The sequence below is a fragment of the Haliaeetus albicilla genome, chromosome 10 (assembly GCF_947461875.1).
Source record: "Haliaeetus albicilla chromosome 10, bHalAlb1.1, whole genome shotgun sequence".
Taxonomy (NCBI): domain Eukaryota; kingdom Metazoa; phylum Chordata; class Aves; order Accipitriformes; family Accipitridae; genus Haliaeetus; species Haliaeetus albicilla.
The window spans coordinates 23,010,571-23,036,092 of record NC_091492.1 but is presented as its reverse complement, the minus strand read 5'-3'; the positions used below and the strand labels follow the sequence as shown (position 1 = coordinate 23,036,092).

Here is a 25,522-nt window from a genome sequence, read left to right as displayed (position 1 = left end):
GGGAACAAACCCCAAGTTTGAAAGCCCCTGCTTTAAAAAAATACACAGCTGTAACAAGGATCTGCTGCTTTTTGGAAGGCAGTACACAACTTTTCTCCTTTGAGCAAACAACTGGTTAGTATGACGAGCATTGACCCACCTCAGTGTCTATTAGGAACATTTTGAACACCACAGTGCAGTAGCCTTTCAGCTCACCGGAATAAAGTAGCATTTGCATCACGCAGAATACATATTTTATTTATCAGAGCTGTACAAGTATTCAAAGGTAACATAAAAAAATTCAGGTTCATCAAATGACTTGTAACAATAGTTGGTGAGATCCAGCAGGCTGGCCTGATAGCCAGATCACAGCCTGCGTCAGTTCAAGAGAATGTCAACTGTTTATTGCCCCACTAGTTCCTTGTGGGAAACCCTCACACAGAGCAGTTCCACAGAACAGCGTCCAGCCAGCCTCTGCGAGCAGGCCGTCTTCCCACCCACAGGGGCCACTGCTGCCAGAGGGGCACGTTCATTTGCAGGGGAACACTTTATTTCCACTCACAGCAACCGGAATCAGGAGCTTCCTGTACTCCAGAGGGAGGTAACGCTCTATCAGCACATGCAACGGCATCTTGTCTGTCACCAGCCCTTGTCTTTGTTCAAAAAGAGGAGAACAGAGAAGAAACAGAGTTGTACTTTACCCAAGTATGAGCTCATTGCTTTTTAAACTCACAATCCACCTGCCACAGGATAAATTTTACCATTTAAAGACATACACAGAATGATGTAACAGAAGCAAATAGCTCGTTACCCAGGATTTTTTTACATTCCCAATTCAGAGGTGGTTGGCATTTTCCAACTGTGTAGGGCATGTAGTTTTCTAGTATACCATTTAGCTGATTAGCCTGAAAAATCAGCATCTCCTAGTCTTGTAGAAAGGAAAAAAAGCAGCATTTATTTATGCTTTCCTTGTGAAAGGAACAGAAATACTGTTCTTATTCGTGAACCAGCAACAACTCCTGATCCCTTTACGAGGCAGTGGAAAGGCATAAAGACATCTAGAAAAAGGTAAAACAACAAGAGTACGGAATCCTCAAATCTGGCCAACTAAACTGTCGCACCTCTCAGCCTCTTCATACTGATTTTAGCACAAACCTGTCAGGTGGGAAGATGAAAATCTCTGGACCAGGACAACAACAGATTATTTTTTTAAGCAGCAGCACCAGCTCCATCTACAGAGGCCCATGCAAAGCCTTTAATCAGACATGCCCTGCAAAATCCCTCAGATGACTTCAGCATCGCATCTGAAACTCTTCCAATGGAGATGAGGAATAACAACTTGGCATAATGATAATGACTTTAAAAGAGGAGCAATGGATTTGTTTCAGGCCACACAGAGTTTTATAGAGGGCTCCCAAGCCAAGAACCCCTTGTGTTTTGGTCACAGGACAAAATAAATTCAGGCATGAGATGGGGGAGCTGAAGGACCCCACAGGAAAGAGCAGCAGTGGAGAGGCTCCAAGAACAGTTCATCCAGGCTGCTGACCAGCCTGACCCTCTACGGGCATGAAGTGGCAGCATGAAGGGGGAACACAGTTGTTAGGAGAGGTCAGCCCTGGCCTGCCAGGCTGGAGACTCATTTTCCTGCTCTTGAGAGGAACTGTCAGTTTGAATCCAAAGTATCAGCTTTTGCAGGAGCAGGAACTACCTGAAAGAAGGTTGTGGCAAGGTGGGGGTCAGTCTCTCCTCCCAAGTAAGAGGCGACAGGGCGAGAGAATATGGCCTCAAGTTGTGCCGGGGAAGTTTAGATTGGATATTAGAAAAAATTTCTTCACCAAAAGGGTTATCAACCTTTGGAACAGGCTGCCCAGGGAAGTGGTTGAGTTACCATCCCTGGAGGTATTTAAAAGATGTGTAGATGTGGTGCTTAGGGACACAGTTTAGTGGTGGACTTGGCAGTGTTAGGTTAATGGTTGGACTCGATGATCTTACAGGTCTTTTCCAACCTAAATGGTTCTATTGATTCTATGATTCTGTTTGGAAGAGTAAGTCATCAAAACAGAGAGCAGGGCAGGTGAAAATGCTCATGCTATTTCAGTTGCAAGCACTTTGAGTAAAGAGATCGCTCAGGGACACAAACAGTGCAGCCCAGCCTCGCACTTACTGTTACTCTCTTTTTTCTACTGAGACCATTTCCCAGCCATAACAGCTTCACCCTTGCACACATCCCCCTCCTCTTGCTACTTGTTCCTCAGATGACTCCTTGCACCCCCAACCCCTCATTCCTTCCTTTTGGCCCTCTGCCACCATCATCATGGAGTATAAAAACCCACATCCACGAATGCCCTCCTGGGACAGAAGACCAAGTGGCATCACAAGACACCACACTTCCTGTGGAAATACTTACTGCTAGTGCACACCCTGGCAACGACAGTCTTACCGGGCTATCAAAGCACTACTGAACACTACTACAAGTTAGTAATAACTTTCCTTTTACCTTCTCATGAGGACTTCCAGGTCAGCCATCTCCACTGTCTTCCTCCCTGCATGGTTGGTGTAAGCTTCCAGATCGCTGCTTAGCTGCTTGAAGTATCTCTCACAGCTAAAGGAGGATTGAGGAGGGAAATAAAATCAGGCTGTGGAGTGTGTGAACTTCTGTAGAGCAAGCTGCACTAGAACTGCTTGTCGTGCAGGTCACAGCCTGCCAGAGAAAACTGCAGGAGAAGAAACACTCCGCAGCCACCCAGCTCACGGAGACTGCTAATGATATTACTGTGCTGTTAGCTAGAGAAGATTGTGAATGGTGCAATTTGCACTGGCTGGGACAAAACCCAGAAGCTCCTGCAAGGCAACGTTGGTCACGGATACCCTCACAGCAGCCAAAAGCTCCTAGCACATTTCTGTCCTTGTTTTAACCAGACCTCCCGTGACTCTCCCCACAGCTGAATAGGGAGGGCTGCCAGCTTCCCAGCAGTACTCCTGACAGGTTTGTTATTTCAGGAGAGAAAAGAAAGGGGGAAAAAAAAAAAAAGACTAGAAAGAGTAGGGGGAGGAGGAGGAACAGTTTGCTGTCACTTACCATTTTTCAACAATTTTGTATGCATCTCTGGCCACTGGCATTTTCACATAATGGCTAAATATCTTCTTTATCAAACTACTTGCTACTTCAGGCTTACTTGTTTTCCTCCGTGTCGCTCCCGAGCTCTTTGGAATTGGCTTGGCCCGCAGCGGCTGCAGGGGAGACCTTTGGGGGAAATTGAAAATTCGCGCATCAAATGAACAAACATAGGGGAGAGGCAGAGAACACATCAGGCTGAGTTTGGGCAAACCTTATGCTGAATTTAAAGGGGTACAAACTACCTCAAGCTCTTAATTCTTTCTCCCCCCCAATTCTTCAAAACCTTATGCACATGAAGTACAGTTTGCAAACAGTTCACATAGCATTGTGACCTTGGGAGAAGCAATCCAGACTCAAGTTTCCCAAGATAAACATGCTAGCATAACAGATAGTCAGCAAACTATAGTTGCCTCCAATACATAAATGCAGTTTTCACTGCATCCCTGTAGTATTCACTCTCCAGGAGTGCACAGAGTTTGATGCATCCACAGGTCACCTCTGTATCTGCAGACAGGAGTCTGGTCTGCAGGGTATACTTTTACACTATTACAAACATTTTGTTTAGTGGGTTTTTTTGTGGATTTTGGTTTTTTTTTGGTTGGTTGGTTTTTTTGGTGGGTTTTGTTTTGTTTTTTTTTCTTAAACATGACCATAAGTCCCAAAGGAAATTACGACTGTTTTCCATTCTAAAAAGGAAAAATTGTAACATGAAAAAGGGAAGGAAAATCTCTAGATTCACTCAGTAGACAAGTGGAAAACAACAAAAAAAACCCCTGGAATCTCACACTAACACATGCAAAACCCACAGAGGGAGTGCATGTATCATTTGATTCGCTCACCAGCCCACCTGCATGTTCTTCTGTCAGAACCTCAGAGGCAGGTGGAAGAGATCAGCCCCAGAGATGAAGTATGGGTAGTAGTGAGACAAAAAACAGTCATTTAAGTCATCTTGGTTACTGTTCCTGTGCCTCAGCTTACCCATTTGTGAATGATTATATATGAACGTTTGGTTCACAGCATCAGGGCAAAATTCAAGTTTAGTGACTGCATTAGACATTGGTGTTTCTAAATGAAAAGTACTATGGCTCTAATCTGGTATAGCTAATCACAGTAGAATTGTACCAGTATAAAGAGATTATTTTATAGCAGAACATCTTAACCGTAGTTCTCACATGGTTATTGCTCCACTACATAACCTAGAGTATTCCTTGGGCTTTTAACCTGAGCATCGCTATCTCAGGAACAACCAGGCCCACTCAGGGTAGACTGCATTACGTAAAGTGCGAACAAACCATGCATTTTCTGTGCAACAACTTCCTGTAATCGAGGCTCTGAACCTGTAATTATGATCAGCTGTTATCTCAGCACAGCTTGAAAGCAAATCTGCATTCATTCAGTTCCACTTCAGCAAAGTATCAAAGACTCCTTTTTCTATTTTATAAATATATTTTACTATTCATGATTAGAGTGATCATCCAGCACCTTCTGGTAAGCATCACTCACCTTTGTTCACAGCAGGAAAGGGCACAAGAACTTGGTTTGATTGTTTATTGCTTCAATAAACAAAAATCTAGAGTCATGGGCTAGAAAATTCCTCCTGTTCCCTAGGAGATGAAGCATATGGCTTCACCAAATTTCTAGTTAAGAGGTTGACAAATGTTAATTTGTTTGGAGTAATGCAGAGGACAGGTTCACTTTCTGCCTCTAGGCAAGCTTTATTTTATACTCAGCATGTGGCAACTGCATACAGCTTTAGGCTTCTAAAGTCAATACAGATACATCATTTTATGCGATCAATGTAACATAATCTGCAATTCCCCCTTTTCTGCAAGGGCCTCTGCATCCCATACTGAAATCTATGGGTCCAGGGTAGCTTACCAGTTGAAAAACTCCTAGGAAAAGGTTTTGGCCTTCAGCACAAGAAAATATTACAAGAACATTCATTGGAAAGACTTGAGGCATCAGATCTGTTCTGGGAGAGTGCTGCCATTCACTTGATAGAATTCTATTCAATTACTAAAGCAGTGAATGAACTAGAGACTTCAGGACTCCTCCCTCCCTGCTACAGCTGATAAAACACAAAACAATTGACAAAGCTGGGCTCAGCGCTCTCCCCCTGGCACTAACACCCCACACACACACTTCTACCAGGCCACTGTTGAAGGTGGCTTATACTTACTTGGGAGAAGCAGGTTTTACAGGACGTGGAGTTGACAGCAGCGGCTTGTAGGCTGCAGCACGGACAAACGTGGGTGTCTTCATGGAAACCTCTAGGGAAAAAAAAGTACTTGAGGAACTGAACTCTATTTTCAGAGCTCCCGCAGCAAGCAGTGCTGCAGCAGCAGACAGAAGCCCAGCCAGCTTTCCACACATCTGTCCAGTGCCACACTGCCTGCGCTCAGGCTGTGGCTCCATGGCACCCTGAACCAGCACGACTGCTGGCTGCTGCAGTTCCACCCACCCCACCTCCTGCCACACAGGCTGGCGGCTTCCCTCCCACCCAGGTCCAGCCCATCAGCCCCCGTGCTGGACAAGCACACCAGGCAGGGCGTAGGAACACACATCGGGGCCAGGCTGCAGGGGCTGATGGCTGGGTCGACTTAGGCTGCCAAGAAGCTGCAGCCTCTTTTCCCAGAGAGAACTTGTCCTGGTTTCAGCTGGGATAGAGTTAACTGTCTTCCTAGTAGCTGGTACAGTGCTATGTTTTGAGTTCAGTATGCGAAGAATGTTGATAACACTGATGTTTTCAGTTGTTGCTCAGTAGTGTTTAGACTACAGTCAAGGATTTTTCAGCTTCTCATGCCCAGCCAGCGAGAAAGCTGGAGGAGCACAAGAAGTTGGCACAGGACACAACCAGGGCACCTGACCCAAACCGGCCAACGGTGTATTCTGTACCATGTGACATCCCATCTAGTATAGGAACTGGGAAGTGGGGGTGGGGAATCGCCGCTCGGGGACTAGCTGGGTGTTGGTCGGCGGGTGGTGAGCAATTGCCCTGCGCATCATTTGTACATTCCAATCCTTTTATTACTACTGTTGTCATTTTATTAGTGTTATCGTTATCATTATTAGTTTCTTCTTTTCTGTTCTATTAAACCGTTCTTATCTCAACCCACGAGTTTTACTTCTTTTTCCCGATTTTCTCCCCCACCCCACTGGGTGGGGGGGAGTGAGTGAGCGGCTGCGTGGTGCTTAGTTGCTGGCTGGGGTTAAACCACGACAAACTTCAAAATCTGCAAGCTACCTCACTGCCACCCTGCTAAATCAGTGGCAAATTGTCCTGAACACAGGGACGAGCAGAGCAACAAAATCACATTACAAGGGTCAGTTTGTAGGCATCTCCCATATTTACAGGTTTTCATAAATTCCCTCCAACTAAGGCTCAGGTTATAGTCAGTACCTCACCTCCTCTTTGCTGTGAACCACCCATATCAGTTTCCTCCAAGCCTAATCTGCATCCTCTCACTTCACTCTTAAACTTCTTTACTTCTTAACAAGTGAGAGCAGGAAAGAAAACAATGTTAACAGAAATGAAATACTGAGTAGCTTCCTGTCTAGAAGAGGAGCAAGTGGTCTTGGAGGTCTTCTTGCCTGACAGTTTCCCTTGAAAGCTGAGTGCAGCCCTGTAGGGTTCAGCGTTCGGAAGATGTTGCGATGTCACGGAAAGTTAGAGGGTTAGTTGCAGCCTTATGATGTGTCTGTAATCCTGCCTACCCTTGTTAGTATAAAAGCAATTGACTGCGCAATAAAAGGCGGAAGTTGGCGCTCACACTGTGTGTGTTATCTGTCTCTTTCCCTGGTCTGGGGCTGACCAGTGATCTAATCGCGGCACCTTGATATGTGGCGAACGCTACACAGCCCAAGAATCCAGCATATCTGGCAATGTTGTCAACTTCACAACCCTCCCTAAAAGCTAGGACACCTGCCCTGTCACAGAAGACAAGCCCAGCTACTAGAGGGCTGAGGGCTCAGGTACTACTGAGAGTAGTACAACTCAGAGGGTCAGGAGTACCTCAGAGAAAGCAGGACCAGGTGAACTACCATGGTTCCTCGCATTAGCTTCTTCTGAAGAAATATTTGTGTGCTGGAGGGACAGGGAGCAGGATGCAGGAGAAGAGACTAGTTATGCTGAGGTTTCCGAGGTCAGTTTTATGACAAGTGTGCATAATTTCTCATCTTTTCTTCCTCTCCTTGTCCAATGAGACCTGTAAGATGCCACTCTTACTGTTCCACCCTATCAGCAGAGATCTCTTCATCAAGATCTCTCCATCTCTTCATACAGCTGTGTTAAAGATAAGCATGTTGACACACGATTGTAGATGTCCTAAGAACACCTACAGCTTTTCTTGTGGCAAAAGTGTACCAGTTCAACTGTCGTCTTTGTGCCTTCCACGCTGCACAAATACATACAGGCATTGATACTCTCATTACAGCTGTATTTCCTCACAATGCCTCAAATCCTGGCAATAAGATTCTTTTAGTTCAGTTTTTTATTTCAGGGTGTATTGTACTTTCAAAGACTTTAAGACCAGTCCCAAAAGACACCACTAAAACACATTCTGGGCATTCTCAAATGTGGCCTTGATCAAAGAGAACTCAGTCTGCTGTGTATGTTCTTCCAAAGGGCACGGCGCTCTTGAGGCAACAGAGCAGACTGATGCAGTGTCTGAAGAACTGTTTAGAAACAGACACTTCCTCTCAGCTTTCTGGAAAGCCAGCCTACTCTTTTGGTTAACTGGAAAGGAAATCTGTAACTACATGTCCAAAATATGGGGTTCTAAATCAGGTTTCAAGCCTGGAGTCACATAAATGGCTGTGGAAACAGCAGTTCAGTGCTAAGACATTAAAAAGTCAGCATGAAGTTAGGAGTCAGGAAGGAAGGAAGAATGAAATAGAGGATATCCCTATGTCACTATATAAAACCACTCTGCACTCAGTTTTGCCGATTCGTGCACTTCCATTACCTTCACCTCAAAAAAGTAGATGATCTAGCTCCCTGAAGCACCTGATAAGCCAGTAACAATCTGGCCCTAGGAATAGCAGCCAACAGCTTCCCCTGGACTATCCAATGGACTAAACAGTTAATCACATTATTAACCTACGTTGTTCCTCAATCTATCGAGAGGTAACAGGAAAAAATTTCTCCAACTGCCTTCTGCTACTGCTGCAACAGTACCTTCACCTTTTCTTACCTTCACTCTCAGGGTCTTCAGTTTCATTCACAGTAGGCTCTTCTTCCAGACCATCCAATTCTACCGTGATAACCTGGTCTTCTAGTTCATCTGCTTGTTCAATAGCTTCCTTTAATGGCTCCATCCCAGATTTTTCAGAGGAGGAAAAAGCATGAGAATGCCTGCCCAGACTTCCAGCTCCAACACCTTTGGCAATCTCACGTTCTACATTTCCAAAGCAGGAAAAATACATCACTGAAACAAGTATCATAGCCAAAATTTCAAAGCACTCATAAGAATGAAACCCAGCTTTCCATTCCTAATGACGTTGCCACCTATTATATTTCTATCTTCAAGGATTAGGGTGTCAATACACTAAGTTAGATAAGCTAAAGCACTGATGAATCCTCAACTTTTCCCTCTGCTTCCTCTAGGTCTGCAGAGGTCAAACAGAAAAAATAGCACCTGGTAATGTGGAGAAGCCCATGAGATTTTAGTGAAATTTTTATCTGAGATCCTTTTAAATGAACTTCCCTTAATAACAACTTTTATCTCAAAAGAAGTCTAACCAAAGCCTTAGCGCAGCATGTTGAACACAGAAGACCCAGCAATTCAGGAAAAGTAACTTAGAAGATCTTGATTTGCCAACACACTCAGAAGGTCTCCAAGTTTTATCAGTCTTTGCCTGATTCTAGAACTCACACTAGTTAATTTTAACTAAGCTTTCCACAATTATATATTTCTAAGCAGTATTGCCAATATAATTTTGTTTTCCATTTGAACAGAATGCAGTCTTTCAGCTTAAAATGCCAAAATTAGTTTGGTATTTTCCCAGCATTTAGCCCAGATTCCAGAATGCAAACAGAGTTAACAAGTCTCTCGCCCAGCACTGATGCCAATAATGCAGCTTGAGATGTCTCTGGCATTAGAGATAGTTGTCAGTATTAGAGGTTGTCCTCACCAGCTTCGGGAGAGCCTTGGTGTTCAATACTGCCTTCTGCTATTCCCTCTTCTTCCGAAGGGGCCATTTCTGTTTTAACTCTGGCATCTTCTACTGTAGTTATCTGCGATTCTGCTTTTTTGGTCAGTTTCTCCTCCAAATGTTCAGAATATCCAGCACTTGCACGATGCTCTGCAGCTAAAATAGGAAATTCTATCAACAATTTTACCTACAAAAAAACCCCAATCAACCACCAGCATACAGTTTAACAACCACTAAAATTTACTCATAAGTAAACTCAGCAATAGCCATAAGCTATAAATAAGGGAAGCAGATGCAGCTCCCATCCTAAAGTTTACAGCTAAGAAATGCACAACTTCTCCTGTGTTTGCTCTACAGCCATCTAATTAGGGTGCACATCAGATCCCGATGAAGGAATTTTACCTATCAGTAAGCAGAGCTCCTCAAAATCTGCCATCTCTATGTCTGTTCTCACTTTTGGTGATTGTGTGAAAGAAAAATTTCTTTTCCTTTAAGTCTAACAACACACGGAGTTTGTGCTCAGCTTTTCCTCCCCATTTTCTCAGTTTTTCTGAAGAAACAATTTTGCAAGAGTTACATTGCATTATAAAGAGGAGAGTGCCTAGCAGTGGTTTTAACCATCCCGGACAAGCCTCTAGCAGGCAGGATGAGGAGAAATAAATGGACACCATCGTCTCCAGTGACTGGGAGTTTTCACACTCAAAAGTACAAGTGTCAAGGCCTTGGGAGCCCTAAGCCCCAGTGAAGGGGACAAGGAAATTTGGCCAAAGGTGGTGCAAAAATCAGTAATACCAATCCCACTAACCAGAACATTGGACACTCTACACCAATGCAGGGCAAAATCTTGCCTAAAGTTAAGTGAAATATTAACTAGCTTTGCGGGGAGAAGACAAAAGCTCAGCTCTACACTAAGAGTGTATAAGGCAGACAGGCACCAGTGAGTATCCCCCACTACTGGATCCCTGCTGGGATACAGTACTTTAACAGTGGAGTACCAGATGATATTGACACATTCAAGTCTTAATTTTTACTGAATTCTTCACCTGTTGCTAGTAGCAATACCTCCTGTAGTTTGGTATAACCTGCTAGCTGTTAGTGCAAGTTGCTCCTCTCTAGTTGCTGCACTGACAGATCAGGGAGCTGTTTGTTTCAATTTGTTTGCTGAATCATCTCCTCCATGCTGCTCAAGGCCTTCCTTTTTAATCTCCTTACATTTCACTCCCATTGTCTTTTTTCCAGGCTGAGCAGTCCTTATCTTCAGTCATTCAATGCACAGAAATGGTTCCATATATTTGATTATCGTTAACAGTAAATCTGGTTTTCTCTGCACCTTCTCTAGTTCTGTTAAATCTATTTAGAGATGGAGAGGTTAGAACTGCACGCAGTATTCAAAAAGAGAGCATGACAATCATTTCCATAGTGACACAGTGACCTTTTGTCATCTCTTCCTTTCATAATAACTTTTACGTGTTATTTGCTTTTCTGACCATCCCCCAAGCTTTGAGCTGTTATTCACAGAACTGTAACAATTCTGAGGTGACTTTCATCAGTCTCAAGAGAAACATCCCATTTAAATTTCACACTCCACAGGCGCACCCAAGTAAAACTGTAACAGGACAAAAGAATCATGGAAGATTACAGGATGCCAGCCTTACAGAACTGTAGATTTGGAGGTGCAGAATACCTGCTACCTTAATGAACTACTCTAAAAGAACTGTTTAAAACAAAAGGCTATATTATCATGATAAAAAGGCAACATAACTAATTTTGGTGATACGTCTGGTATGTGCAAGCAATTACTTATGGGCACCGCAAGTATTCAGTTTAAAATTCTAATAACAAAACTGTTGGTGCTATAGACTGTGCAGTTTCCATACCACCAAAAGGTAATTCATATGAAACTTCAGACGTAATTAAGCCTAGGGAAAGAAACCTGCATGGCAATGGTATTCTCTCATTTCCAGACACTGTCAAAGGAACAATGGGAAAGACTTTAAAAGGATCCTACACTGGAGTCTGGAAAATGAAATTCAAGAAAACACAGGAATTTGTGTCCACACATACCCAAAGCTTTATGTAATGACTGGATAACACCTGCCACCCTCAGCATCTGCACAGAGTTTTTACTGTCTTACTCTAAGGCAAAAGGATTTCAGAGATAACTGAGAATGTGCTTGTGAAAGCAGACAACTTGCATGACTTGCTCTCTTCCAGGAACAAGGAGGTATGAAAGCCCAACCTACTAGTGACAATCTTTATTACTTAAGGGAGGGCAACCTTCAAGCCCTTGTCTTAAAAAGAAAAAGATGCTGGTTGGTACTGGAGAAAGATAATGGCCAACATGGCTTAAATAAATATAGTAAAGCATTAAAAGAGTGATTAGCCAGATATATTCCTTGCCAAGAGGGAGCTATTCATCTTTCTTATGGGAAGATGAGCAGTACTATGGACGTACCAAAAAATATGAACCTTTATTCCATTTGCAGTCACTGTGAACAAAGCAAATACTGACATGAAAGCACATGAGCAAGTCACAGCTTACTTTTAGAAAGCTTGTCTGGAAATGCTCACAGTATCTCCTATATGACTTGAATTAAATTATCTCTAGCATCTACTGCAAAATAAAGTCTTGTTTTACTCTGCAAGTCACCTGAAAAACTCTTGGTTTTAAGCAAAGTACTCCATTCCCTTGCAACACTGCAAGCACTTCTTACCCTCTCTGAAAATCTCTTCCTTTTCCACTTTGTTCACGGTATCAGCCATCTGCTTTTTCTGTATCGTATACATCTAGGTCTTCAACTACATGGGACAAAACTTCTCTCAAAGAAATGCTGAAATATCTCTTAGGCTTTAGATTGACTGAGGATCCCAAACATTTACTTGGTCTTCTGGATGGCAGAGGAGCTCCATCTATTAACAGCTAGAAATTGAGAGCATTAACTTGCTCCCATTATCTTTATAAATTTCCTTTTAGCTTTCCTGGTAAGTAAAATACCAACCAAGCAGAGAGAGGAATACACACAAGAAAATGCTCTTCCTTTACTTGAAACAGTTTAGGGAGTTCACATTGTATCTTAGGAACCAGTTGGAAAAGTCCTTTCAACTATTTTTCAGTTCACACTGAGGAGCAACATTGACATCAGCTACCTTTGGCAAAAGAGCAGAACTACATAACCATTAACTTTTGACATCAATGCCTTACAAACTCCAGCATCTTTAGATATGCTCTCACTCCCCTCCCTCTTCCTCTCATTTGATCCAGTCCTCTATTCCATGTCCTCCACACTTTTCTCCACGTTATCTATCCATTTGTCCTAACAGTGCCTACCATTGGACTCTTCAGAGCAACTAACCTTTTTCTGTTGATCTCTTCCCTTGTCCTTTCAAAACAACTTTCCCCAGCAAGCCTGCCACAGACAACCCTTCAGAAGCAGAGTATGGTGCAAGAGCCCACCCCACATTAATTAATTTCTAAACTTTCCAGGGCAAGAACTCTTCCTGGCCTGAGCAGTACTGAATACAACAATCATTCTTTAAATACTGTCTCTGTGGCCTTTTTGACAACGGATCTTAAAAAAAACTAAATGAAAAAAACCAATAGCTGTCCGTACTTCATGGAAAGCATAGGGTGTTTTGATTGAAGAACTGCACAAAGCCATTTACTGCAGCAGATCCTGTCTTGGCTAGCTGCCTCAGGGTCGCTAAGCAGAAAATTTTAGGGTTACAACTGTGCCTTGGGGCCTCGACAACACAGTATGAGGAAAATGTGCTCCCATTTACACAGCCAGGACAAGGTATTTACAGGGAAATTGCAGGAAAGAGATACTGGACACCAGGGAAAAACTGGCAAAGCATTGCTACAAAGTGACCAGGGAGGTGACTACCTCCGTCCAAGGGATTTTTAAGGCCCTGGAGACAGCAAAGTGTTTGGCTGTGACATATAAATGACCTTACCAGGGTAAAGGTCTAGACTATTAACCTCCTGACACTCCTTCTAACTCTGTCTACCGCTCCTACACATTATCTCCTTAGCTCCCCATATTTGTGACCAATTTACAGTGTCCACTTCTGGGCTCCCCAGTATAAGAGAGAGATGGACATACTGGAGACAGTGCAGCAAATGGCCACCAGGACAGTTAAGGGACTGCAGCATCCGTCCTAGGAGGAAAGGCTGAAAGAGCTGGGACTGTTCAGCCTGGAGAAGAGAAGGCTCGGGGGGATCTCATCGATATATGCAAGTATCTGAAGGGAGTGTGTAAAGCAGATGGAGCCAGCCTCTTTCTAGTGGTGCCCACTGCCAGGACAGGAGGCAATGGGCATAGACAGGAACACAGGAGGCTCTGCCTGAAGACCAGGAAACACTTTTTCACTGTGAGGGTGACTCAGCACTGGAACAGGTTGCTCTCTATACTTGGAGAAACGTAAAAGCCGCCTGGACATGGTCCTGGGCAACCTGCTCTAGGTGGCCCTGCTTGAGCAGGGGGGCTGGAGAAGATTGCCTCCAGAGGTCCCTTCCTACCTCAGCCATTCTGTGATTTCAGGTAATACCTGCTAAGCCCCAAGTCCTAACCCAAGAGTACTCACTGCCAACCACCACCTCCTCTGAAACAGAAAGCTGTTCCATTGGGTTACTCCGCGGGGAATGATCTTGCTTATCTTCTTGCTGGTTTGCAGGTGTTTTTGGAGATACATGAGTCATTCCGTCAACATGCTCATGATCAAGGATTAAGTCCGCAGAGTATCTTCGGGTTCCTCCCTCATTTGTGCCCACACTGGATACCAGGCCCACCAGCCTTGCTTCCTCTTGAGCTGCATCAGAAATCTTGCTTGTCTGTGCTGAAGTTTTTGAATCTGATAGCTGTGGTTCAAGAGCAGAAAGCTTATTGTGGCTCTGTTCATCAAACTGAGGCTGAACAAAGAGCTCTGTGTTACTCAGCATGATTTCCGCATCGCTTGCCAGCATGGCTGTTGGAATCCCAGATGCTGTTTCTGAGTCCACAAGATAGTTCTGTGCTGTTTAGAAAGTTTTAGAACAAGTTTTATGTAAAAAACTGTTCAAGATCATAGGGACACCCATTTATTACCAGGACTTGCATAATTCAAAATTTAAGTCATTCAACGAAATTTTATTTATCCTCCACAGATCAAACACTGAAACTGCATCACCACGCTTCAGTGTCCCTAACTTTCTCTACCAAACCATCTCCAGTACCCACAGTTATGAACACGATCCCAAACGATTCCTGTGGTATAAACCACTAAACTGGGTGGAGCACATATTTAAGTGCATAGAATCAAAGCAACTACAGATGCAGAGTCTCATTCTAATCTTGCCTCCCAAATTACACTGGATTTCTGTGCACGTGCTGGTAGCCTTTAAATCGTAAAATACAGACCACACTTCAGTAACTGCTTCTAAAAGCCACCTTATATGAGGCCCTCCCTCCCAAAACAGAAGTAACAACACAGAAGAAACCTTTTCTTTTCAGCATGTTCTGTTCCACTCCGCCTTCAAAAGCTTCTATGTCAATAGCTTTGCGATTTTTTGGCCTCCGGAGCAAGCCTCTCTTTTCAACAGTGTCTGGTGGGATCAAGGAACCAAGAGACAGGCGAAGAGATCTGTAAAAAGAGAAGGGAAGAAACAATTTTCCAAAGTTACACACTCCCCTTTTACCCTCAGATTACCGACATGGTGCCACTAGCCGTGAGACATTTCACAAATCCGTTAGCTAGGAGGAATTTCCCCCCAAAACCTTGAAGGTTACATGCCAGTCTACTTTAAACAAATAGTTTAATTTTATGGTATCACCTAACATCGGGATATGTATCAGAGAGATCAGGAAACAGACTGTTTTACAGCCTCCTACCTCACAAGGGCTGCAACAATGTATCTGACAGAAGGTTCTGGCATTTTAAAAATTTTAAATTAAAAAAAAAAAGGGAAAACAAATGTTTGAGAGTAAAGATGTCCTCTAGATGACAGCAGGATGGTAGGAGGACTTCAAGTCTAAGAAGCTGCTCAGTATCAGTATTCACAGCAAAGTACAGCTACCAACACACTGTAACTTTTTTGAGATGGGAACTAAGATAGTAACATGCAAAGCATGGGAAAAGATGTATCTCACTGCACATATTTTGCATCCTAAAGAGACTGGCCATGCTCAGCTACCTCCTGTCCCTCTCTCTAGGCAGCACAATCAAAAAGATTCAGAGGATTCAAAGATAGGAAGTACAGAATGCAGCCCTATGAATCACCTTGCATGGGACCACAGGCAAGGGCTGCAGCGAGAAGGGTGAAATAAATTGCTAACCATGGCTAGGATCATTAGCAACGTACAGAGGCAACACAGGAAAATGAGTTCTTTGACTTGCTAAAAAGCTTTTAAAGTCCAGGAGAGCTGGACTATAGACTGCATAGATGCAACAGGCTGTCATAATATTCTAAGGTATATTGTGTACTGATTTATTGTTGGAAACATGAGAATGAAAGGAAAAAAGCAATGATCCTAATAAGTAAAAAGAGGAACAATAGTAACAATACAAGCTAGACCAACCTGGGCATACAGTGCAGAGCCACAATTTCTGAAAATCACAACATATGTACTAGAACACCTTCAAATTCTGTCACCAGAGCGGGGAGATGATTGTGTTAGTACTAACATAGGTCTTTATCATGAACTCAGGTATCTATAATGTTCATCACAACTACAGAGGTGATGAATCAAGGCAGCTATAGTTAGGAGAGCCAGAAGTTAAGACATTTTAATTTAAACTCACCGAGCCAAAGCAGTGCTGTCCAACGTTGACTGAGCTAGAAAAAGTTGGTGATACATTAGTTAAGAAATTGTGCTAGCTGAGAAATTACCGCCTACACTACAGGCTACAGGAACACCCCAATGGATCTTCCTCTTTCTAGAGCCAGTTATGCTACAATCCTCAGAAGTTACATTTTGGTGAGAACAGAATTAGATGACAGGTTCATTTTACAATTTCTTGTCTGCATTTCAGAACTGCATATTAGAATTCTAGTAAGCAATTTCTGAAAGTGTAATAAAACAATTATTTCAAAGAAAATTTAACATGGCACACGCCCTCATACTCAATATTAATCTTACCACATTAATAGCAAGATACTAGGCTAGTGCGTCAGTCACAACCCTTCAGCAACCTAAACTAAACATTAAAGCATCTGGAAGCTTTAGAAGTACAGATAACTACTCCACAGATTGTTGGTGAAAGCATAACTCAAACCTGTTCTACTCGCAAAGCCCCCAAAATCCAAAAGCAGATCTGGAGAGCACTGACATAATCATGCTTATACTAGAAAATACTAGAGCATGCCCCCTCTGCTTTTACAGAGCTGCCCACATCTTATCAGAACATGTTCAGACCAGGTATCAGGCTAAAGAAAGACAAGTCGATTTTTTTGACCACAGGGTGGTCAAAACAGGTTTTGAGTCAGGGTGGGATTCAGCTCCAGATTAAAATATCCAAACACAGGTGTCTGATCCTATTATAGTCAAGGACAATTAATCAAATGCAGGTGTCTACTTTAGGGTAAGCTCAATACCCTCCATACTCCACTGACTAGATCTCCCCTAAACTTTAGGAGGATTTCAGTTACCTAGTGTGCATGCAGACAGAGCTGTAATTCAGAGCTGAGGTACTGTTGTCTGTAATTCAGAGCTGAATCTCACCCTTGAATTCTACTCCAGTTGCTACTGCCAATAGGATATGTAAACCAAGGTGAGGTGTTTTATCTGCCTCTGTTAAACTGCAAATAAAATGGAAGTTATATTTACCAAATTTGCAAATTTATGTTTAAAGGGAAGACTTACTCCAATATAAAACATTATTTCTTTTATAAAACTATAAGACCCTTTTTTCTCAAACAAGAACTTTATAACCTACGATATGTAATTGCAACGAAAAGCATGCAGCTTGTTGCATTTTCAAGTTTCTGGAATTGAGGGGAAGACAGGGCTTGCTTCCTTCAGAGGCACTTCAAAACTCAAAGAGCACCAAGTTGGAAAATAGTCAAGTTATATACAGTCAGGGCAGAGCCCATAACTTGGCTCAAAAAGGCTTATTGTAAATTTGATAGGAGGGGCTTTTACCTTCTCCCCTATCCCCTTTGTGCAAGATACTGCAATCTTGCTTCCAAGCGTACAATTGCCCAGCTGAGAAGTCACTAAGAACAAAACTGCAGCAGATGATGATCAGCTAACAGCAAACACAGTGCTGAACAACGTAATTTTCAACTGCGGCCTTACCTTGGTTCTGGGGAAGTCTTTTGTCTGCTGCTCTCTCAAATTCAGAAATGCTGAGTTTCTTTCTCTTCTTAGTCATACGGAACGTGGCGATAGATGTCTCCTCAGGAACAAGGTCTGGCAGTTGCATTTCCACCCTACCAATACAAACCAAGCCTTTAACAAAGGATAACATTATCACTTGGCTACCCTAGAAAGGTCCCTGTAATGTCACTGAAAAGCAAATTAAAATTATTTGTCCTTGCTGCAGCAGAAGTAAGGAACTAATGGGCGATTAGCTCAGCAAATGAGGGAACATGTCATTCCCTCCTACTAAATCGAAGTAAGCTTCACAAAGAGAATCAAAACTTGAGTATATATATGCAAAACAACAGCGCTGAGAAAGGTCAGACTAGAGTAAAAGCTTGGACTTCCAACAAGCTCCATAGCTCTCTCCTCCTAACAGCACACAAGAGCAATTAGGTTTGTCAACCATTACAGCATAAATGAAAAAGCCATCATCATGAAACAACATTAGGTATCACAAAGCTCACTGGTGCTTGGAATTGACACGTAACGTCCCAGTCAAGCACTGGATCAGGATCAGAAAGTATGTTTCTGAGTTGTTTTCCCCCTGTACTGGGAAGTTCCAAGAATCCCCTCTCAGGAAGGTCACATTCAGGCAGCGAGTTGCTGCCAGCACTCCACACCATGTCCTGCAGTACTAGAGCAGAGCATCCCTCCAGCAGCCAAGGGCCCACATTCAGCAGATGTATCCTTCTGTATCCTTTGCTGCAACAAACGTGGCTTCAATATAGCAAGAAAGGTAAGGTGATCATGTTTACAGGTCTTTTCCCCCTACAAAATACATTCTCTACCACCCAGAAATGTGGCTAAGTTTCATTTCTTATTATGAGCCTAGTGTAAGCCTAAGCATTAGAATTAATTGGCTTGTAACAGGGAAGAAATGTAAAGCAGTAGGGAAAAAAAGATTTCTCATTTTTTTGCATCTATCCTGGAATGTGCTATTACAACTAGGGAAAGCAGTGCCTTCCCAAATTCAGGAAAGTTCACGTCCATCAACTAAAGGAAGGTTGTGAGGAAGGTTTTAAAACAAAAAGTCTATACCTGTTTCTGTTCAAGAACTAACATGGAACATAAAACCCTGCAAATGTCCGACCAGCTTGTCTTTTTGCTTAAGAAAGGCTGATGAGAAGCACATTCAAAGACGTTCAAGAGCTACAACAAGCAAAATCAAGAAGGAACTAAAATAATACTGCTCATCTTTCTTGATTTTAAAAAAAACAAGTGGTTACACTTACAGAAAACTCAGATGTTTCCTCCTCTATTAAAAAATCAGAAAGATAGAAGCTTGCTTAATATTTTACATGACCTGTTTAAGGTTGCTTATGGTCAATGCAAAAAAATTAGCTATAAAGACAAAAGTAATCACATTATTTAGAACAGTCTATTTTGCAGTAAGCAAAAACACGCACAAGTGTTGTGACAAAACTGGCTAAAGCAAATTAAGACCTACCACCACTACTGGCTTTCTTCTATTTCATAACAAAGTGGAAGTAAATGAACCACACTTCAGCCTCTCCAATTCAGTCAGGCCTATTAACTTAAAATATTAACGGAAGCTAAACAGGAATAAGTGGCTGAGCCTAAGGCAAACCTCACCTCCAAACCACTCTACAGGAAGGAAGTTACCCATAGCAGCCCAAAACGAGGGCAACCAAGGAGCAGTAACACTGTAAAAAGCTACAGCAGCCTGCATTCTGAATACAAGACACAGCAGTAACTCATTATGCCCCAGCATCATCAGCACATGGCCTGTAGCCTTGGGGAGATCCAAGAACTTCTATTTTAGTGTCTCTCAGACAACTACGAAAAGTAGGCTTCCATCATGAGCCTTATTGTAACCAGCACTTCCACTGCAAAAAGATACTAAAAATCTGCATTTAAGAAGCAGGACTAAGCACAAACATGCAGCATTTACTATTCAGTCCTTCAGTCCCAGTGACTCCTATGTGACTTTTGAAGCTGGAGAGCTATTTCTGAAAATCCAACCTGACAGAATGCAATTCTGATCACTGAAACAGAAGTAAGAGAAATCCTACTCTCCAATGCCATCATAGGAACTGCAGCTATAACTGGTTGTGTAAAAAATAAAAATAAAAATTAAAATATCACTTACATGCTGGACACCCTCTTAGATGGGAGTTCTGGTGGAGCTTCTGTTTCTTCATGTTTAGATATCTGAGGTGCTAGAGGTGAAACTTGTGGTTCTGCCAAAAAACCCAAAACATTTCCTTTCCAACATTCAATCCAGCAAGAATGCCAAAATGCAGCAGAGCATCAAATCCATACTACATTCTGTAAATGACATATATTAACAGTTTAAAATAAAGACCTGGTGAAAAATATTTGGGTTCTACTCCTGGGAAGGCTGCCACATACAGCAACAAAGCCAACAGTGACAAATGGCAGCATGGGGGTTCCATGTACTGCAGCAGAGCTGAGGTGAAGTCTGCAACAGCGCATGCCTCTACAATTAACACACGATGCTACAGCTAAAGGCAGCACAAAGATTACACGCTTGCTCACCAGCTTAAGAACACTGAGTGAAGAGAATATGATTCCATCAATCCAAGACCTGGTCTTTGAGACAGAGTTGTATCACATGACCTTTTTCAGCTGTCACAGCAGTGATTCCTCTTTTACATAAATCAGTCAATACAATGGTCTGGATTTCTGTTCCGCATAACAGGGTAAGAATAATAGACTACAAAAGAACACCTCCTGTTCTCAACTCCACCAAAGCACTGTCCTTCTATTCTCCGTTTTCCTGAAAAAAAGATACTTACGGGTCTGGATGATTCTCTTGAGCATAATCCGTGGTGTGTCATTGTCAAGATCAGGGAACCCAGTCGGTCTCTGCTTCACCGAGGTGCTTCTGCCAGAATTTGTCCCTGAATCGGACAGGGTCTAAAGAGAGAAATCAGAGACATGCAATTCAAAAATGGTATTTTCATCATTAAAGATGAATCTTAGCATCAAAAGCATTCATCATCTGTCTTCTAATGAAAAGCTAAGCTAGCCAACGTGAAACATTTTCCAAATTCCCAAAAAGAAACCGTGCGCATTTGCTTTTCAACAACGCTGGCGCTTCATTTTTGGGCGGAAGACAATTCGCAACGCCAGATCAAGGTGGGTTTCAATGTACAGCTCTCATTGTGGGCAACAGCCTGAGGGACTTGAAAGCACGGCCCGCGGCCCTTCGTCCCTCACAGCCCTCACCTAAAACAACCCAAAAAGGTGAAACAGAAGAAAAACATAGAGGTGGAAGGCTGTGCCAGCCCCGGCTATTCGGTGAGCACAAAATTCATGAGTTTCGGCCCCTTTTTCCCCGTTAAAGGCGAACAAGGGCAAGGGAGCGTGCTTTGCCCCCCGGTCCTCTGCTCCAAGGGCCTCGCTCCTCCCTCACACCGAGCAGGTACGGGCGGGCAGCGCCCGGCGACCCCCGCGGGACGGCTGGTGCCGACAGCGACCCGACCTTCCCCGTCCCCCCCCCCCCCCCCCGCACACCCCGCGGCGGGGCCGGCCGGACCCCATTCCGCCACCTTCACAGCGGCCCGCGTTGGGTAGCGGCCGCTACGCCTGGCCCCGCGGCGGACCCGCGGCCAGCTGTCGGCCATGGCGGAGTAACGGCCCCGCCGCCTTCCCGCCCAGCCGCCTCTCGCGAGACCGCCGCGCGGCGCCCCACGGGAGCGGAGGGCGGAGCCTGCCGAGGGCGGGGCGCGGGCGGTGGCGGCCGCAGTCGGCGGGGGCGGGGGCGCAGCGCAGTGTGGGGCGGGTAGTTCCGGCGCGGCGCCGCCGCCGCGGTGCATTGTGGTCCGCGTAGTTCCGGTGCGGCCGCGACGGGCGGCGTTGGCGGGCGGCGAGAGGCCGCCGTTGGCCTTGTGGGATCTGTAGTTCGGCGGGACTCCCCCGCGCCCGCTCTCCCCGCCGCCGGGGCCGCCCAGGGGTACCCCCCCCCCTCCCCGGGAGGTCGCCCCGCCATGCCGGGCTTCACCTGCTGCGTGCCGGGCTGCTACAACAACTCGCACCGCGACAAGGCGCTGCACTTCTACACCTTCCCCAAGGACGAGGAGCTGCGGCGCCTCTGGCTGAAGAACGTCTCCCGGGCGGGCGTCAGCGGCTGCTTCAGCACCTTCCAGCCCACCACGGGCCACCGCGTCTGCAGCGAGCACTTCCAGGGCGGTCGCAAGTCCTACCTGGTGCGGGTCCCTACCATCTTCCCGCTCCGCGGCGTCAACGAGCGCAAGGCGCAGCGGGCCGCCCGCCGCCCCCGCCCCGCCGCCGCCGCCGCCGCCGCCGCCGCCTCCGCCGCCGCCGCCTCCGCCGCCGCCTCCGCCGCCGCGCAGGGCTCCGGTGCCGCCGCCGCCGAGGCCCCGGCAGGGGGCGCGGCCGAGGACGTGAAGCCCATCGACCTGACGGTGCAGGTGGAGCTGGGGGCCGGGGCTCCCGCTGGGCCCGGCCCTGGCAGGCTACCGGCGGCGGCGGGGGAGGAGGGCCCGGTGGAGGGCGGCCCCCCGGACCACTCGTACTCGCTGTCGTCGGGCACCACGTCGGAGGAGCTGCTGAGGAAGCTGAACGAGCAGCGCGACATCATCGCGCTGCTGGAGGTGAAGATGAAGGAGATGAAGGGCAGCATCCGCCGCCTGCGCCTGGCCGAGGCCCAGCTCCGTGAGGAGATCCGCGAGAAGGACCGGCTGCTCCACGCCGCCAGCGCCGGGACCCGCAAGCGTCACGGCCTCTGAGGCCGGGGTCCGGCCCGGCGCGGGGGGGGTGCCCGGCCTGGCCCGGCGCGGCCGGGCCCGGCCCGGCCCGGCCCGGGGCTCTCCACCCCGGCGCCCCCGCCACCCTCGGTGAGGTTCCCGGACAGAGTGGAGACAGGACGGGCTGCGGCCCCACAGCCCCTCCTCGGCTCTCGCTGCCCGGTCCCTCCCGCCCCCACCGAAGCAGCCCCCGGCCCCGGGCAAGCCCGCGCCATCGGATTCCCCTGCGTAGACGGGGCGGCCGCTCTCAACCCACTGCCGACCCCCGTTATTGATCCAGCGTTACCCCAGAGCTAGCACTGCGGGCGCCTGCCGGCGTCCCATCTACTCCGGGCCCATCGGCACCCTCCCTATGCCGGCAGCGGCGGAAAGCACTTCTTGCAGTGTAGATGGGACCCGTGTCACCACGAAGTGGACGTAGGGTATCAGTTTTCAGCAAATAAACTCGCCATGTGTTAAGTGAGGTAGCAGCAACACTACCCCCTGGAGAAGGCGTGCCTGAAAGCGTGGGTGGCACTGTACCCTTCATAGGAACGAACAACGATGTCGCGTGTGGCCTTGCTTAGCAGAGGCACGAGGAAAGCTTTAGAAACCCTCTCAGGGTGATGTGTTTCTTCAGTAAATTACTGATGCCGTAAAAGACTGCTGTTTCTAGCGTGAAAGAATCCCCAGATTAAAGAGTGCTCTTGTACTATGTAGTTTCTGCTTTCTCCGCAGTACATACGTATTTGTTACAGATGTCTTGATGCTCTCAACACTAGTAAGGATTACGATCTGGTACAAAGAACCCGGTGGCATTTGACGGCTGTAGTTTATCTCATTGGCTTAAGAACTCCCTCTAATGAAACGGAGCCTTTGTAACACATCGGCATTTAAGTCCTTGGCTTTCGTTCAGAGAACTGGGATGAGACAGAAGCGAAGTGAGTTTATCTATCTGCAGTGGTTGCAAACCCTTGCTGTCTAATCCTAAACTAGTTGGCATGACTAATAATCTGTACATTAGGCAAGACCTTACTGAAACGTGCTTGCGTATTCTAAACCGAGATTTAAGAGTATTGTAACAAAACTATGTGGAATGATTGTGTAGTTTCTGTTTCTAGCCAGCATTAGTCCCCTCGCTTTCAGCAACAGGAAACCAAATCAATGTTGGCTAGAAGGAGGGTGGAGTGAGGGTAGCAAGGCTCGAATGTGTACTTCTAGGTTAGCCTGGTGGAATAGATACCTCAGCGCTGAGGAGGACGAGGAGGGTATCTGGTGCACCTGCATAGCTCTATGGCGATGTGTACTTAGGGAGCACGGCTTCGATAGCGATGGATGTTGGAAACAAAAGGCAGTTCACCACAGTGTGCCCATAATTACATCCGAGGGAGGAATGCCCACGTGTTTTCTGGGTCTGTGAGATCTTCCTCCTGTAATCAGAGTGCGTTACACTCGGTAGATCGGGATGTCAGTTTTACTAAGTTTTATAGAAGTATTTTCTAAATGTAAAAAGTATCTTTAGTTTGAAAACATTGTAATCTTTGTAACACTGGCTAACTTAGCTTTACAACTGTCGGTTTCAATACTCTGTATGACCAAACAAAGGGGCACAGTGGGATTTGGTAGCTGGAGGTTTATCTATTGATCATGTAGCCCGTTCAGCTAAAGGCATTGGTTGTCACAGCCTGCTATGTGATGCATGGGTCATTTTTCTATTAACGTGTGTACTGAGTTGGATGGTTGACCATAAGGATACTACAGGTCTATTCATGTACTAAGTATTTCCCATTATTTCATTTTAATTTATTTTCTCCAATCTGATATGTAGCTCTTAACTTCAGCTCCGTGATATGCTGATTTTCCTGCGAGTCAAGTAAGCAGCGATTTTTTTGGTTGGTTGGTTTGGTTTTGGTTTTTTTATTTGTGGGTTTTTGGTTTTTTTTAGGGAAAGCAGACACCTGCTACACCATCTGATTTAACATATGTAATTGGTCCAGCAGATCTATATGCTCCCATCAAGACAATAGGCAGCACAATGTCTCTCCTTACAGATGAGACCGGTTGTGCGTCCTAGCTTCTTGAGAACGTGTGTGTCGTAACAGTCGTGGTATTTTTTCTACCATTGGAATGCACTTCAGGATGTTCAGCCATTTGGCCTGCTGGACTGGTTAACTGCTGGACTCTTCGACTTCTCCAGGTTACACTGAGGTGCTAACATGCTTAATTTTAATAAAGTATATTTTGTTTTGTTATGTTTCCTGTTTCCATGCTGTGTATATATATATTTCTGAAAGGTTGGTGGCTGTAGTGCGTCTTCTCTTTTGCAACATTTTTTTATTCTTAGGAACTCCATGGCTGCAACAGCATGAATATCTTGACACTAGTGTAGGGTGAGGAAGAGGAGTCAGAGGTCTGTTCAGTGTATTACATGCCTGCCTACACAGAGGTTAGAGCTGTTTTGATGAGCAAACGGCTGTTAGGACAGGGGTGCTCTTTAAATAGCCAGGAGCGATTTGAGCAGCGAGAGCTAGACTTCCCACACAGGGCTTCTGCTGGAGGGACAGCACTGGTCTCCTGTGTTACGCATGGTAGAGGAAGGAGAAAGCATGGCCTCCTGTGAACCAGCCTAGTGCAGGGAAGAGCTAGCCTATATTATCTTTGAATTTGTAATCCCACTTCCCAAAGCTCCTAATTTCAGATTGTTTTAGAGCTATTAGTCTCAAACAACTCTAAGTGGCAAAAAACTCCAGCTGTGCCTCAAACATCACATTTTTGGGTTGAACTGGGAACGTTAAATGAAGCTGCATAACAAAAGCGAATGCTTTTCCTCATGCACGCTTTCCCCCATTTGCTGCTAAATTGAGGTAAGTGAGCAATGGTACTGGCAGTGAATTAAGAGACTAATTCCGTAGGGAGGTACCTTAATATGTTAACAAATAAATTGTGTTATTGCTCAGTGCAAATGCTTTTTTTCTTCCATTTCAACTCCTCACCTTTCTGCATGCTGTATTCTAACCTAGCCTGTACCCTTGCTATATTTTTCTTATACCAGCATTGACTCTCTGTGGTTGCCATGTTCCTGTGTGTGTATATTATCAAACATTATCCTTAGAAGGCGACTTGAACAATGTTTATTTAAAATGGCTTTTATTGTTCTAAGGGAAAATCTTAATTTCATCGTCATAACAATCACCCCTAGA

General features: G+C 45.2%; 2 protein-coding genes across 2 annotated transcripts; one reads left to right on the top strand and one right to left on the bottom strand.

Moving 5' to 3' along the window:
• Positions 1-216: 216 nt before the first annotated feature.
• Positions 217-21,565, bottom strand: CENPT (centromere protein T). The gene is given in 14 exon segments (XM_069793930.1): positions 217-632; positions 2,477-2,581; positions 3,059-3,223; positions 5,277-5,367; positions 8,290-8,493; positions 9,230-9,406; positions 13,835-14,263; positions 14,727-14,869; positions 16,028-16,061; positions 17,524-17,657; positions 19,700-19,790; positions 20,370-20,490; positions 21,126-21,532; positions 21,535-21,565. Coding segments are annotated over 14 exon segments (2,256 nt in total). The 3' UTR covers positions 217-508.
• On the top strand, positions 21,564-24,574 carry THAP11 (THAP domain containing 11). The gene has a single exon (XM_069793938.1). The coding sequence runs from the start codon at positions 21,564-21,566 to the stop codon at positions 22,323-22,325; it is 762 nt and encodes a 253-aa protein (XP_069650039.1). The 3' UTR covers positions 22,326-24,574.
• The last annotated feature ends 948 nt before the right edge of the window (positions 24,575-25,522 follow it).

Bases quoted from the DNA above. Each gene is read 5' to 3' on its own strand.
- THAP11 (XM_069793938.1), top strand. From the start codon at position 21,564: ATGCCGGGCTTCACCTGCTGCGTGCCGGGCTGCTACAACAACTCGCAC.